Source organism: Pseudoliparis swirei, chromosome 12 (genome assembly GCF_029220125.1).
Source record: "Pseudoliparis swirei isolate HS2019 ecotype Mariana Trench chromosome 12, NWPU_hadal_v1, whole genome shotgun sequence".
Classification (NCBI taxonomy): domain Eukaryota; kingdom Metazoa; phylum Chordata; class Actinopteri; order Perciformes; family Liparidae; genus Pseudoliparis; species Pseudoliparis swirei.
This window is the reverse complement of record NC_079399.1, coordinates 10477481-10492000: the sequence shown is the minus strand read 5'-3', so window position 1 is coordinate 10492000 and position 14520 is coordinate 10477481. Positions and strand designations below refer to the sequence as shown.

The window sequence follows — 14520 nt, the reverse complement described above, 5'->3', positions numbered from 1 at the left end:
CTCAAACAACAGACAAAAGGAAGCTACCCCACCACATGCTAACACTACATGTCATGCTGCAGGTGTGGTTCTGATGACATAACATTTGGGCTTTGGCCACTTTGGAAAAATACTACATTTTATTTCTATGGTAAAAATTCTCTGAATTTCCACAAAAAAAATATTTTTCACGAAAAGGAAAATGCCTCCCTTAATGGTTTTTTTCGTCAATAATAATATCTATTCATTCACAAAATGACTCTACAACACCTAGGAGCTACAATGTCTCATGTATCTGAATATCCTTGAATTACTGGCTGCAATCTTAACTGCCATACTTCAAAATACAGATTTATTGTTGAAGAGTTTCCTCTGAAACTGGTGCTTTATTCTATTTCCCGTTCTACAACCCTTTCTCAGAAAGAACATAATTGTTTGTGTCCCTTTCTCTCCTGTTAAAAGTTTTTGAGCATTTAAAAAGTGTTGACGTGCTTCCGTCTTTCCCTCAGGGTTCATTGCAGGAGCAGGAGGACAGTGAGCCGGACTCAGCTCTGTCCCAGAGTCCCAATGTCCAGGATTGGCTTTCCCAGGCCAGATCCACACGCACACAGCAGTACCACGACAACATTCTTCGACAGAGGGTAAGTAAGAAGACAAACTTTTGTGTAGTTATGTAGTTGTTGCAAATCAATTGAATTAGGTTAATGCTTTCTTGAAAGCTAATGGAAACCATTTTAGATAGGAAGTGGCTCTTCTTGATAAATCTGATATAACTCTGACTCTTAATGGCCTAAATGCTGTATGTTGACCTCCAAGGAGCTGCAGGAGCAAGTAGCTGAACAGAAAAGGCTGCTCCAGTCTGTAGCCAGCGTTGGAGAGGAGTTACTCAGCCAACAGACCACACCCAATGGTGACAGGTACTTCCTCCCTCTATTCTTCTCACACTTACTTTGTTATTCCTTAGACAGATGGAACAAACATTACTCTGTCCCGCATTACAGGGAAGCTTCCGTGATTTTATTTTTTGTGTGATTTATTTATTTTGATGTTTATTTGAAAAAGCATTTAGATACATTGGAACTTGGTGGTGAAATACCACTCCAGGGTCTAATCTCTCACCACGACTCACCGCTCTACTCCCCACAGTGAGGTGTCCATCCCAGGAGGAGTGTTGCTGGAGTCTGAGACCTTGTCTGCTTTGGACCAGATGAGACAGCGCTGGGAAAACCTGAACAAAGATCAGAGCACAAAGCTGCAGCTCTCCCTTAACGCCATGGAACAGGATCAGCTTAGCCCGGTACACATGCCATATATCATGGAGTGTGAAGTTTTTAATAAATAGTGGGAAGTCAACCCATGTTTTGAGTTGTCTAAAACTCATTATTCAAGGCTGATTGCATTATGTAGGTCATTCCAGTTTGCTGCCAGTCTGACTTTCATATCTTTCATGTGTCTCATTTGTCACTCCTGTCACCAGGTCCTCCACCGGTCCCGCTTGTCCAGCCCCAGTGTGGTGTTTAGAGGCATATCTTCCAGCCAAGACTCTCGCTCTCCCAAAGCGTTGTTTGAGGCCTGCAGTCAGACTCTGGAAAGAATCGCGCGTGAGGTGAAGCACAGATTGTCCACCTTATTTCTATCTCTCATGACTTATTGTTTCCCTGTGGGAATGGTTTCTGTGTCTTCAATAAGAAGCAACAAGATTCTTGCTGACAGCTTGAGAGTAAATATTCGTTGTTCTTCCTCACAGATGGCAGATGGTGAGAGCAAGCTGGCAGCGTCTTTAGGAGGGACAGCAGTCCAGCAGGACCTGTATGCTGCAGTTTCAGCAGCTTCCTCCTGGTTGGATGCTGCTGAGAATCAGCTGCTCGCTGGTCCTGTGCTCCTGTCTGAAGATACAGAGACACAACTCTCCAATCTAGAGGTATTAATGGCACTCTTGCAGAAGGAGGAAATAAATAACCTGATTCAAACTCTACTGGATGGAATATATTTGCCATGTTACTGATCTTTGCTCTTCTGTTCAGGGTCTGAATAAACAGCTGAAGGCGATGACCTGGGAGGTAAACCAGTGCAGAGACCTTCTGGGTGGAGGAGCCGGCCGGCTGTGTGGAGGAGAGGAGCAAGCACTGATGGAGGACACACTGGAGGGCCTGCAGGAGAGGATGGGGCTGCTAGACTCCACCCTGGACCAGCACTGTGATGCTATGAGGGACAGGCTACTGGAATACGCAACCTTCCAGGTACAATGGCAACTCTGTCAATCCACCAGTCAGATTTTTATCATTATTATTATTTTTTGTAAAAAGGAAACTTGCCTCACTCAATGAGAACATTGTTTCTGTTGTCCTTGACAGAATGAACTGAGACTGCTGTTCACTGCTCTGGGTGAAAGTAAACACCTGCTGCTTCAGAAGATGGCGGGAACGGTGGACAGACCTGCGTCCAAACAGATAGAGGTATGATACCGACAGATAACAACATATAGAAATCCCACAGATGCAGTGAATTGCCAGTAGCTTCTGAGAAGATGTGATGTATTGAATGTGTTGCATCTTTTGTAGACATTAACAGAGGTAGAGGAGAGTCTGAGAGAGTTTGAGCAGAGAGTGACTGAGCTGAAGACAAAAGCAGAGGGACTCCAATCTGACCAAATCTCCAACCAGGAACTTCTCAAACTACAGGTAATATCAAATTCCCTATGAAGGTCATTTATTTTTCTCTCACACTGTGCCCCTATAGTGATGACATGTTGATGGTTTTGTGTAGGATGCATATGAGGAGCTGGTTCTGATGGTGGGTTCCAGACGTAGCAGCCTGAACCACAGGTTGTCTCTCAAGGCTCAGTATGAAGCTGCACTTCATGACCTCACAGACCTGGTGGACACGGCCCAGGATAAGATGGCTGCCGATCAGAAGATGACAGTGGCTTCTGTCACAGAGATCCAGATGTTACTGGACAAACACAAAGTAAGGAGGGTGGTAAAAAGGGATTCCAGTATATTTGATGTTCACCTAGAGACATATTTCTTTCTTTTCTAACTTTGTCTTTCCTTAAATACAGGAGTTTTTCCAGGGTCTGGAATGCCATATGATCCTCACCCAGGCATTCTACAGTAAAGTGTCTGGTTTGGTGGCGCAGAGGGAAAGCCACGCCATGGAAGAGTCCATGGCCTTAGCCCACAGTGTGCTCAAACAGGCCCACAGGAGGGGAGTGGAGCTAGAGGGCATTCTGGAGGTGGGAATGAGTGACACACAAATTATAGCAAATAAGAAATGTTCAATTCAATTAAATAACACATGTAGAATAAATTAACTAAGCCACTCTCTTTTTTCTCCTCTCGTTAACAGTCATGGAGCGAGCTTGTGGAAGACTACCAGGCTGTGTGTAGACAGCTGGAGGCTGTGGAATGTAACATCCCTACTGTAGGCTTAGTGGAGGAGACGGAGGAAAGACTTGTTGAAAGGATCGGTCTCTTCCAGGTGAGTACTTTAAACAGACTGGACACACATAGATGCACAAATAAATACATCTCGATACTGCAAGACACAATCAAGATGTCTAGTTAAGCATGCTTGTTGTAATATCAATTATCTCTCTGTCCTCTAGCGTCTGAAGGCCAGCTTGACGGAGCATCAGTCCCAGCTGTACCAGGTCCTGGAGGAGGGCAAGAGGCTTCTTCTTTCTGTGGGCTGCTCAGACTTGGAGAACCAGCTAACTCAGCTGGGAGATCACTGGCTCTCCTCCACTACCAAGGTCAACAAGGAGCTGCACCGCCTTGATTCCACGCTTAAACACTGGAGCAGGTCAGGGAGTTTATTTTATTTGACAAGAATCAAATCAATGATGGAGCTATGCGAGTCAGCGGTCCTGTTTCTGATGCCATGAGTGTGAAATAAATATTCCTTTAATCTTTCAGAAGCTTTCAGAAAAAAAAGATCATATTTTGTCCTGTGTATAAACTTCAGGTATCAGAGTGAGTCAGCAGAATTGAGCCACTGGTTGCATTCGGCTCTGGACCAGCTGGAGTTCTGGACGACCCAGTCAGTGACGGTGCCTCAGGAGCTAGAGACCGTCAGAGACCACCTCAATGCCTTCCTGGTTAGTTTAAACAGTGCACACTTAAGATAATAGAATCTACATTATTATTGAATTGTTGCAACTTAACTCACTGTCATTTTTGTTTCTGATAGGAGTTTTCCAAAGAGGTGGATGCTAAGTCGTCTTTGCGTTCATCTGTGCTGAGTACAGGAAACCAGCTTCTGCGATTGAAAAGAGTAGATACAGCTGGTCTCAGGACGGCACTGGGCCGCATTGACACTCATTGGGCTGAACTGTTGACTCGTATTCCTGTGGTACAAGAGAAGCTACACCAGGTTAGAAAACAGCTGCCGTTGAACTTTAATGGTTGTCAATCGTTGCAAAAATTGTTCTTCCCAAGAGGTTTTGCCCTCGCTGGTACTATAATTTGGCTACATTGTAATCCCTCTACTCTCGACCCTTAGTTGCAGATGGAGAAGCTGGCATCCCGCCACGCCATCACAGAGCTGATGAGCTGGATCTCTCTTTTGGAAAACCTCATACAGGAGGACCAGTACAAAATCATGGGAGCTGTAGGCTCAGTGTTGGTACAGGACTTCTTACAGAAGTATAAGGTAAAAAAAACAGTTTTAGAGTCCAGTAGCTACAGTATGTGGTTTGTCTTCTCTTATTCCCTCTTCCTCATCACAGTCACATCGTGTCTCATTTTTGCTTCACAGGGTTTCCGCATAGATCTGACCTGTAAACAGTTGACTGTGGACTTTGTAAACCAGTCAGTGCTGCAGATCAGCAGTCAAGATGTGGAGGGGAAACGCAGTGACAAAACAGACTTTGCTGAGAAGCTGGGAGCTATGAACAGACGATGGCAGATACTACAGGGGCTCATTGCTGAAAAGGTAATGCTTAAGTTCCAGTGTCGCAGAGTTGAATATTTTCTTCTTATATCTTTAGTTTGAAGTTTCTGAGTTCCAAAGTTGTTTATATTTTAGATTCAGCTTTTGGAAGGACTTTTGGAAGGTTGGTTGGAGCACGAAAATGGAGTTCAGGCCTTGAATACCTGGCTCACACTCCAGGAGGATAAACTGAAGAAGAGACACCGGTTAGAGGATGTGGCATCTGTGCAGAATGCACTTAAAGATTGTCAGGTATACATACGTACACCGATGCTATGGATGCAGCACACAGTTTGAGTTTGATTTTTCAGAAAGTAAAAACAAAGGATCGGTTTATTGCAGGAGTTGGAGGAAGTAGTGAAGGAAAAAGAGAAGGATCTAGAGAAAGCAGAGGAACGAGGAAATGCTCTCATCCAGAATAAGACAGGAGCGGCCTGCTCTGTTGTCAAGGACACCCTTAAAGGACTGAACCAATCCTGGACTCATTTGGACCACATGGTGACTTTCTTGGAACCCTTACCCTCGTGATTGTTGTCTAAATATCCCCATTGTCCTTAAAGATACTTACACATTGTGTCTCCCAACCTTCCTATCAGATGAGCCAGATGAAGGTGAGCCTGCGGTCGATGCTGGAGCAGTGGACGCTGTACCGGCGAGCTTCAGAGGAGATGAATGGTTACCTGATGGAGGGGAGGTACTCTGTGTCCCGGCTGCGTCTCCTAAACGGGTCTCTAGAGGCGGTACAGCAACAGGTGGAGAGTCTGGAGGTGAGCAGATGTGTGCAGAGTGCCGCACAAGTGAAAAGACTGTTCATCCGTTATTAGTGCATTAACTCTTGCTCAAGATAGTTTACTGCAATAACTGTTGCAGGTCAGTTTGAATGAAAAAATGTACTCAGTGTCTAAAAGACAATTGTCAATGGTGTCTCTTTTTGAGATAATAAATAGAATGTGTAAAGGAAATTCTGCAAGCTCAAAGTTTGCGAAATGTAATTTAACTTTTCGTGGGCCTCTGTGTTTCTAAGAACCTGCAGTACGAGATGGACAAACAGGAGAGCAACCTGAAGAAGTTTGGCTCTGTAACACAACAGCTACTGACAGAGTGCCACCCATCTGTAGCCGAAACACTCAACACAGCCCACCAGGACGTCAACATTAGGTAGGAATAGCAAAAGCATGTCCATGAGTGACTTCAAAACTAATTACGGCAATATGTAGCAATATGTTTCTCCTCCTCTCTTATAGGTGGAACAGTCTGCTAGAGCAGATCTCAGACCAGCTGAGGAGCAGTAAGGCCCTGATGGGGCTGTGGCAGCGCTACAGGTCATCGTGTGGCCAGTGCGTGACATTAGTTCAGAGACAGGAAGAACGTGCTGATCGCCTGCTGAAGAGTGCCACCGACAGGGAGATCACAGAGGAGGAAAGCAGCGCCTGGATAATGGCCTGTGATGTGGGTATAGATAGGACGGTGTAACACATTCCACTATATGACGTGAAACATATTCTGTCAGCCTCCTTTCTGATAATGTGTGAATAAGCTTGAAAGTGGCTTGTCAGCTCACTATGAGGATTCACAAAGCCTCTATCCCCTCTACAGAATACCAAATTGCTCTATTGTCGGCTTGAATGTAGATTCACAGCACAATCGTGACAAAAGCCCTTTGAAAAGGAGATCTCAAAGGGAAAGACAGGCCCTTGATTTACACTACAGGGGTCCTCATGTCACACTGGGCCATGCTGAGCAATGTCTGGAGACAGACTCTCCTAATAATCTCTCATTTAAATTTATATAAACAATTAGGGGTTGAAAACTGTTTTTTGTGAATGAGCTGTCCTTTCTGGAAAGCTTTTAACAAGAACGCTTTACACAAAACCTTCAGCGAAAGGATCACATGGCCTATTGTGGGCTCTTTCAGAACCCACTAGATAAAACGCCTAAATATAAGAACGTGCATAAATCTATCTTAAGTTGTGACATTTTGTATATATCAAGGGTTCCTTAACTAAGTCTTTCATTGCCTTTGCATTCAAAACACAGTCCCGTCGACTCTGTGCCATTTACATGTAAATAATATGACTTTTTCCAACTTTTCAAAATATTTCGTCATTCTGTTCCTCACCTGCCTCTTTCTGATGACATCACTGTTGCAGGCGTGCCTTGGGGACCAGGCCTCAGTGCAACAGTCCCTGAAGCAGCTGCAGGCGTTGGGGGAGCAGCTGAAGAGCCAAGTTGACGCCTCCTCTTCTGCAGCGCTCCAGTCCGACCACCTGTCACTCACACAACGCCTAGGAACACTGGAGCACGCCCTTCACAGGCAGCAGGAAGTACTGCAGGTAGGATAGCGGGGATTGGTAGGCATAGGAAGAACGACATACACATCACTGTTTTCTATACAAACCCTCATTATGGGACAGTGTTCACTTCTGTATTCTCACTGTTTGTTGTCTGACTGTTTGCAGTCTGGATCTCAGGCCTGTGAGGGTTTCAGAGAGCAGATGGACACACTGATCCGTGAGGCTGAGGAGGCTGAGGAGGTGCTGAAGGAGCTCGACCCAGTCGGCTTACCAGAGATAATTTTGGTCCAGACACGTATGGAAAAACTAAAGGTATACAAAAATGTTGCCTGGTGGTTGTTATATTATCTATCTGTGTTGAAACATCTGGTGCATTTTCACAAAAGGTGTGTAAATTGATCCTGTAAAAGATGTCACTAACCAAACTTTACTGTAAATTAAAGAACTTGGATTATATTTACCTTGATGAACAAAGCATTTTTGTTCTTTCGACTTTCTGGATGAAAATAAGTAATATTGTATTCCCAGGTTTACCTGTTGAGGCTGAGCAGTCTATCTCCAGACCTGGAGCGTGTTAACGAGTCGGTGTACAGACTGCCGGTCAGCGACAGAGATGTTAAACGGCTGCAGAGTCTCAACAGAGCCTGGGCCACTCACTCCGCTCACCTCACTGAGAGGTTCAGGTATTTAAAACATTCAAATGTCACACATTTAAATTAATAGAATTAATAGAATTTGATATTTGATGTTGTTGTTGAAAAATGTAACTTTCACCTTCAGTGTAACAGAACTAGTAATGTGAACTATGGAGCTTTATTCAAGACTATTCCTTTCATGTGAAAGCATGATATATTTGACTTTAGATTTTGTAATGCTTTCCCTCAAAACTCTTTGCCTAACGTCAGACACAGTTGTCAACTCCTCACACTCGAGCTGCTTCTGTGTGCTCGTGAAGCATCCGCTTAAAGATGTCTCCTCTGCTCACGGATTTCTCCTCTGCTCTTGGATTGTTATTGTGCAACAACTCTGTCGCCAGATCAAAGAGCTGATTTGCTTTCGACAACAAACAGTTTGACAGGTTTTTACAAAAAACAACCAAAAGCAGAGGAGAAGTCTGTGAGCAGAGGAGACCTCTTTAACGAAGCAGACGTTTCACGAGCACACATAAGCACCCTAACTGTGACGAGAAGGGATACAGCTGGAGCACAGGAAATCTGAACGCAACAATATATTTGCGTGGAAGCGCGTTTGAGCAGAAGCAGAGAAAAATCTAAGCGCAGGCCGTGGATATTTGATTAGGAAGTTTTAAAGGAAAGCATGACAAGGAAATCAATGAGTCATCGTCTCAAATGAACATACCACTCTCTTGAATATAGATAAGAAAAAGATAAGTCTAATAAGAAGTCTTTTTACATTCTTATATACATTCTATCTTTTTTAACAGGCCTGGGAATCTTTGAAATTCAATGTTCGGAATAATTCTCATTCTGTATTGTATAACTTTACAATGACATAACTTTAAAAAGATCACAACAAAACTGTCTCAATGTTAATATTGTATATGTTCCAAACGACTTCCCTCTGTCCCTCTCCAGTAAACTGCAGGCGGTGTTGCTCCAACAGCAGAGTTTCCTCCAGAAGTGTGAGGTGTGGATGGAGTTCCTGTCTCAGACTGAACAGAAGCTCGCCGCTGAGATTTCAGGGAACTACCTGAACCTGCTGGAGCAGCAGAGAGAGCATGAGGTCAGAGGAGCATGACAAGTAGATGTGCATCTAATGCTGTCTTTGTATGTAGTGTATGTGTGTACTATGTACTGCGATGTATATGTACTGTATGTATGTGTACTTGCAGTTGTTCCAGGCAGAGATGTTCAGCAGGCAACAGATTCTCTACTCCATCATCAATGATGGCCATCATATGTTGGACCAAGGGCAAGTGGACGACAGGTGAAGACACACACAATCCTATTGATATGAAAATGTCCTATCTCATGAAAATGTATCCAGGGGTTAGGTAACATACATGCTACTCTCGCTCGTGTCCCCTTCACAGAGATGATTTCAGTGTGAAGCTGGCCTTGTTAGGCAATCAGTGGCAAGGTGTGGTGAGACGGGCCCAGCAACGAAGGGGCATTATTGATAGCCTGGTCCGTCAGTGGCAGAAGTACCGGGAGATGGCAGAGAAGCTGCTCCAATGGCTTCAAGAAGTGACTCGTGATCCGGATGAACATCAGCCAGGAGAACCAGTCGCCTTGCAGCAGGCCAGAAACCTATTGGATCAGATTCAGGTCAGGCCTTCACCCATCACCGTAATCAAATTCATAATCTACTCTGAAAGGACTTTTCCTAAAACATTTATGCTTTATTATCTTGGCAAGTCCTAATTCTAATTAAAAATAATTTAAAGTATATCGCAGGTGGATGAGGTGATGGATATTTTTCCGTTATTTAAGAAGTTTAAAGTTTGTATGGGGTCACTTAAAGAGGAAGATCATTTCAATTAAGTTTTTGTATCTAACATTTCTATCTTGACAAACAGGTAATCTATTTAAAAAATACTTCATACTTAACACTAAATTGTCCTCAGCAAATCTAAACACTAACAAACCCTCTCCTCCAACCTTAGACTCCCGTAGTTGACTTGTATCCACTGTCCCTGTCTCCGCTCCTCCAGCTGAGGGAGCGAGTGCTGCAGAGGCAGCAGGGAGGCTACATTCTGACGGTGGAGGCCGGCAGGAGCCTGCTGCTGACGGCCGATGCCAGGGCCGAGTCCACCCTGCAGACGGAGCTGATGGACATTCAGGAGAGGTGGAGGCACGCCCACCACCGCCTGGACCAGCAGAGGAGGGAGCTGCACGGCTTGCTCAAGGTGAGACAAAACTACAGCTGGAATAATAATGACATCTTTTCAGACTTTTTTTTGTTGGTGTCTTTTGCTCTCTGGATCTTTTCATGTCTAAATACTGTCTTTTTAATTTAATTTGACCCTAATTCTTTCCACTTTCTATTCTATGCTTTGGTTCCTACAATCGTTGCCACGCAACGTTGGAAAAGTTTATTTATTTGGCATCATACATACAGTAGATTGTAACAAATGGAGTGTTTATGGTGAAGAGAGTACTGTTTAGTGATGTATTATGGGACATCCTGTACTATTACAGGTTTGTGAAGCCTCATTTGAGCACAATCTGCTTTGAAGGCTAGCGAGAAGCTGTGTCTCTGAAGGGTGCTGAAGGGCATCTGAGCTCCTTGTACAACCAAGCGGGCTCATTAAGGGCTTCAGATGACACTGAAACCAGGTTATCAGATGAATTATGCAACGCTGCATCTTCACTCCTGAAGACGAAAGGACGGAGATGGAGCACACTCACTTCTGTCTTTTGCATCTCGCACATGCTGAAGTATTACAACATAGCCCAACATGGTTCACAGATAATTAGGTTTCAGGCCAGGGACACATCCACATAAACACACACACACAGAGACACACACACACACACACACACACTTATGGAGAGTGCAGACACTGCACAGTGAACTGTAATGTTTTAAACTTTGAGGTAGCTTTTGCAGACTGATAGGAGTGCCCTGTATTGAATGGGACTGAGTAACGCACTGTGAATTTGGCTTTTTTGTTCAACATGGTTCTTTTCTCCCGTCCTCTTTATCTTCCTCTCCTACAATCTTAGTTACTCTCTCTCATCTTGGGTTTAAGCTTAGAGAGCAGCTACTGAAGGTACTTCTTTTACCATAACTCTTGCTTCGGGTATGCCATTTTACGGCAGTATTTCTTAGCAAATATGACCCTGTTTTATCCTGAATTGAACCATTTGTCAGACTCTAAAAATAGCTTTAATCCGCACCCTATGGAGCAGAACCTCTTTATGGAGCTGTGTTAATTCTAGTCTTTGGCTGTTGGATTTTTGCTGTATCACTCTTTTCATTGGGTTGCTAAAGTGAGTGCGTGCTATACTCTGATTCTTACTGCGTGTGATTGTGTGTCTATAGAACTGGGAGCGATGTGAAAAAGGCATAAATGCGTCACTGGAGAAGCTGAGGGCCTTTAAGAGGAAGCTGTCTGTGCCGCTGCCTGACCACCATGAGGAGCTGCACTCAGAGCAAATCAGATGCAAGGTGAGAATCTAATATACGCATATTTAAAAAGTTGTTTTCTATCTGGTGTATGTTTTGTATCTATTCAAGATACACATATACTTAATCTGGCTGTGAGGACAAACAGACAGACCAGAAGCAAAACAAACATGAATCTATCTACCCGCTGCTGTTACACTGTGTGCCCTTGTTTGTCCTTTTCTCAGACTGTTTGTATACATTTAGTTTATTATCCTGGAGGGAGAAATTATTTTGAATCTTGATCACATTTTATTGAACGATACTTATTTTTGTTGTCCTGCATCTGATCCGTTTCCCATGAACATTTAAAAAAAACCTAGCCTGTCTTGGGTCAATAATTATTATTCTGTCTCTGATGATCCCAACATGATGCCAGGCTGCTGCTGGAATGAGCCAACGTGGATGTTTGCTCCCACAGCAGTCCCACAATTTCTGTCTGATAATTTGCAGTTCGTTGTTAACCACTGTGCAGTTTATGCATTCATGCTTGACATGTCCTGAGCTCCTCAGGGAGGAGGATGGCTGTGAGGATAGATGCACATCGAGCATCAGCTGGAGGGAAAGAGGGGGTGGGGAGAGGGAGAGAGAAGAACAGAGAGGGTGCGTGCGCATGAGTGAGAGATCCTTGCTTGCAGTGGGGGTATATTTTTGTATGTGTGTGTGCTTCCTTTTGTGCGTATTGCATAATGGAGACATTCTCCAGGTCAACAAATGATTACGCCGCCGCAAATCAGTCACAATGACGGATGAGGAGGCAACACAAGGTTTGATTTTTCCGTTACCTTATCTAGCCTTAAACCTTGAATGGAGCTGATCTGTATTAATATGTGAATGTAACATGTTACTGTTATTTCTTTGTTTTTTCTGAAAATCAAAATCCTCGCATTTAGAAGAAATTGTGTTCCTCTCCTTCTGTGGCACGTTGAGCTGTATTGTTTATTGTCAGTCTGCTGTTCTGGTTCTCCTCATCACTATTCATGAGGGTGCAGCAGCTGCAGTTGAGCGCCGGTAGTTTTGTTCTGTGGTTTTCCTGCTTTAGACTTTGGCTGTTGGTGAGCAGGCTGGGAGTGTATCTGAGTGTATCTTTGCATTTAAAATTATGGGTCACCGGTCTGTGTGTTTTAAATCATTTATTTTCATGTCATGTGGATGCAGGAGTTGGAAAGCAGTGTGGAGGGCTGGAACGATGACCTCACTTCCTTGTTCCTGCTGAGGGACTCCTTGGAGGGCGTGGTCAGTGCAGATGACATCACAGTCCTACAGGAACGCCTCCAGCTGCTACAGCGCCAGTGGGGGGAGGTCTGCCACCAGGTAGATTCACACAGACGCGTGACCATGATTTTTTAATTTTTGTATTTCTTGTTGTTTTTTTAAATGCTGATGTTTGATTTTCGAGCTTTCTCTGTATAATCTCAAACTAATTTGTGTGACAACCTTCCGTGTCTTCCTCACTTTGTGGATTTAACTTGTGACTTTAGAAACAGTCCTTACAGCTGTAGTTAATGTGTCAGAGTGTGTGTGTGTGTGTGTTCAGCTGTGGCTAGTTAACTTTCCACTTCTCAGAGCCCAAAGTGTTATTGTGAGCTGGGTTTGTTTAAGATTGAGAGGTTTAGAAGAATTACCAGGACTGGGCATATTCTCCTTGATGCTTGAGTATTTATTTTTGTAGCATAAATTGTTAAATCATTATCTATTATTCTATCAATTATTTCTTTGATTTTCTCTTCCACCAATTTTCTTCTTTCCCTTCTTCACCACCAACGTGTTTTGTTTTTGTATTCTGACGTGCGTTTCCTCTCTTATCCTCTCTTCCCCACTCTGTCGTCCCCGTGTCTCCTCAGCTTTCCCTGCGCAGGCAGCAAGTGAGCGAGAAGTTGAACGAGTGGGCCGAGTTCAATGAGAAAAACAAGGAGCTGTGCGAGTGGCTCACACAGATGGAGAGCAAGGTCTCTCAGAATGGAGACATCAGCATTGAAGAGATGATCGAAAAGCTGCGCAAGGTGATCAAACGCAGCAGAAAACACACCTGAACTGTAGAAATGAACACAAGACACAAGACATCTATTCATGAAAACCTTCATGGATTTAGATACTTGCGTACTATGTTTACTGCCCAAGTCATACCTCAAAGTTAATTATTTGATGTGATTTTAAAACAAACAGAGCAAGAAATTAACTTACTTACCTATTATAGATTGTAGACAAGGGTTATCAATACTTACGTACTTTTAAAAGATTTCTTTGGGGGGGGGGTCTCATCTGCAGCTCTAATGCACAGTTGCATGGACACACAAACACTGCACACACACACTCCCACCTCCCCGTGCTAACCTACTGGATGTCTCTCTACCAGGACTACCAGGAGGAGATCGGTGTCGCTCAGGAGAACAAGCAGCAGCTGCAGGTTATGGGCGCGCGCCTGGCCCAGTCCAGCCAAGACGGCAAGGCGGCCGAGATCCATCACAAACTCAGCAAAGTTAGCGAGCGCTGGCAACATCTGCTGGACCTCATCGCTGCCAGGTGGGTGTCCAAGACTCTGGAGAGGGTTCAGAGGGTTGTTTGATCGTAGAGTTTGAGTTGGTAATGTGAAGGTGAGAGAGGAAACTCCAAAATGACTATTCAATTATAATCTATATAATCTAATCTAAACTTTGTCACAAGATTTACTCGTCAACAATCTGATCCTCTGCTGCATCACTCCTTCGAGTGGAGGAGAGTTTTTTTTTAAAGGTTTTTTTTATCAATGAAGTCCTGCCTTGGGCCTGGTGTGTTGCCATGGTATTTTTCCCACAATGCTGCTGAGGCATTTCCTTAATCTTTGCTAGTGTTACATTACATTACATTACATGTCATTTAGCAGACGCTTTTATCCAAAGCGACTTACAATAAGTGCATTTCAACCTAGAGTACAAACTAAGAACAACAAGAATACAGGAAGTAACATTTCCTCAACATAGTCGAACTACAAAAGTACCACAATATGAGCTATTTAAGTGCCACTGAAGTGCAAATCTGTGTTTTAATCCAGATATAGTCGGAAAAGGTGTGTTTTCAGTCTCCGGCGGAAGATGTAGAGACTTCCTGTCAGTGGGGTTTCCACTTAGTGAAGCAGCACACTTAAGTAGAGAGAGGTCACATTCATCATCCCACCGCAACTCTTTCCTTTTGTCTTTATCAACCT

The 14520-nt window shown here is 43.8% G+C and overlaps 1 protein-coding gene across 8 annotated transcripts in view; it reads left to right on the top strand.

Moving 5' to 3' along the window:
- syne1a (spectrin repeat containing, nuclear envelope 1a) overlaps nucleotides 1-14520 on the top strand; it is a 128825-nt gene that overhangs the window by 101229 nt on the left and 13076 nt on the right. For 6 of the 8 annotated variants that reach the window (XM_056428720.1, XM_056428716.1, XM_056428722.1 and 3 more), the window contains 32 exons: nucleotides 489-620; nucleotides 796-896; nucleotides 1126-1276; nucleotides 1457-1585; nucleotides 1727-1900; nucleotides 2004-2219; nucleotides 2334-2435; nucleotides 2541-2660; nucleotides 2746-2946; nucleotides 3041-3214; nucleotides 3328-3459; nucleotides 3587-3783; nucleotides 3946-4078; nucleotides 4171-4353; nucleotides 4483-4632; nucleotides 4738-4914; nucleotides 5008-5163; nucleotides 5254-5409; nucleotides 5508-5678; nucleotides 5936-6069; nucleotides 6156-6360; nucleotides 7062-7244; nucleotides 7371-7517; nucleotides 7734-7888; nucleotides 8801-8948; nucleotides 9058-9152; nucleotides 9259-9493; nucleotides 9832-10074; nucleotides 11214-11339; nucleotides 12495-12650; nucleotides 13181-13339; nucleotides 13693-13859. In XM_056428720.1, coding sequence (XP_056284695.1) covers nucleotides 489-620; nucleotides 796-896; nucleotides 1126-1276; nucleotides 1457-1585; nucleotides 1727-1900; nucleotides 2004-2219; nucleotides 2334-2435; nucleotides 2541-2660; nucleotides 2746-2946; nucleotides 3041-3214; nucleotides 3328-3459; nucleotides 3587-3783; nucleotides 3946-4078; nucleotides 4171-4353; nucleotides 4483-4632; nucleotides 4738-4914; nucleotides 5008-5163; nucleotides 5254-5409; nucleotides 5508-5678; nucleotides 5936-6069; nucleotides 6156-6360; nucleotides 7062-7244; nucleotides 7371-7517; nucleotides 7734-7888; nucleotides 8801-8948; nucleotides 9058-9152; nucleotides 9259-9493; nucleotides 9832-10074; nucleotides 11214-11339; nucleotides 12495-12650; nucleotides 13181-13339; nucleotides 13693-13859 — 5108 coding nt within the window. The remainder of the gene's footprint in view (nucleotides 1-488; nucleotides 621-795; nucleotides 897-1125; nucleotides 1277-1456; nucleotides 1586-1726; nucleotides 1901-2003; nucleotides 2220-2333; nucleotides 2436-2540; nucleotides 2661-2745; nucleotides 2947-3040; nucleotides 3215-3327; nucleotides 3460-3586; nucleotides 3784-3945; nucleotides 4079-4170; nucleotides 4354-4482; nucleotides 4633-4737; nucleotides 4915-5007; nucleotides 5164-5253; nucleotides 5410-5507; nucleotides 5679-5935; nucleotides 6070-6155; nucleotides 6361-7061; nucleotides 7245-7370; nucleotides 7518-7733; nucleotides 7889-8800; nucleotides 8949-9057; nucleotides 9153-9258; nucleotides 9494-9831; nucleotides 10075-11213; nucleotides 11340-12494; nucleotides 12651-13180; nucleotides 13340-13692; nucleotides 13860-14520) is intronic. The other 2 variants (XM_056428721.1, XM_056428718.1) reach the window with 1 other exon arrangement.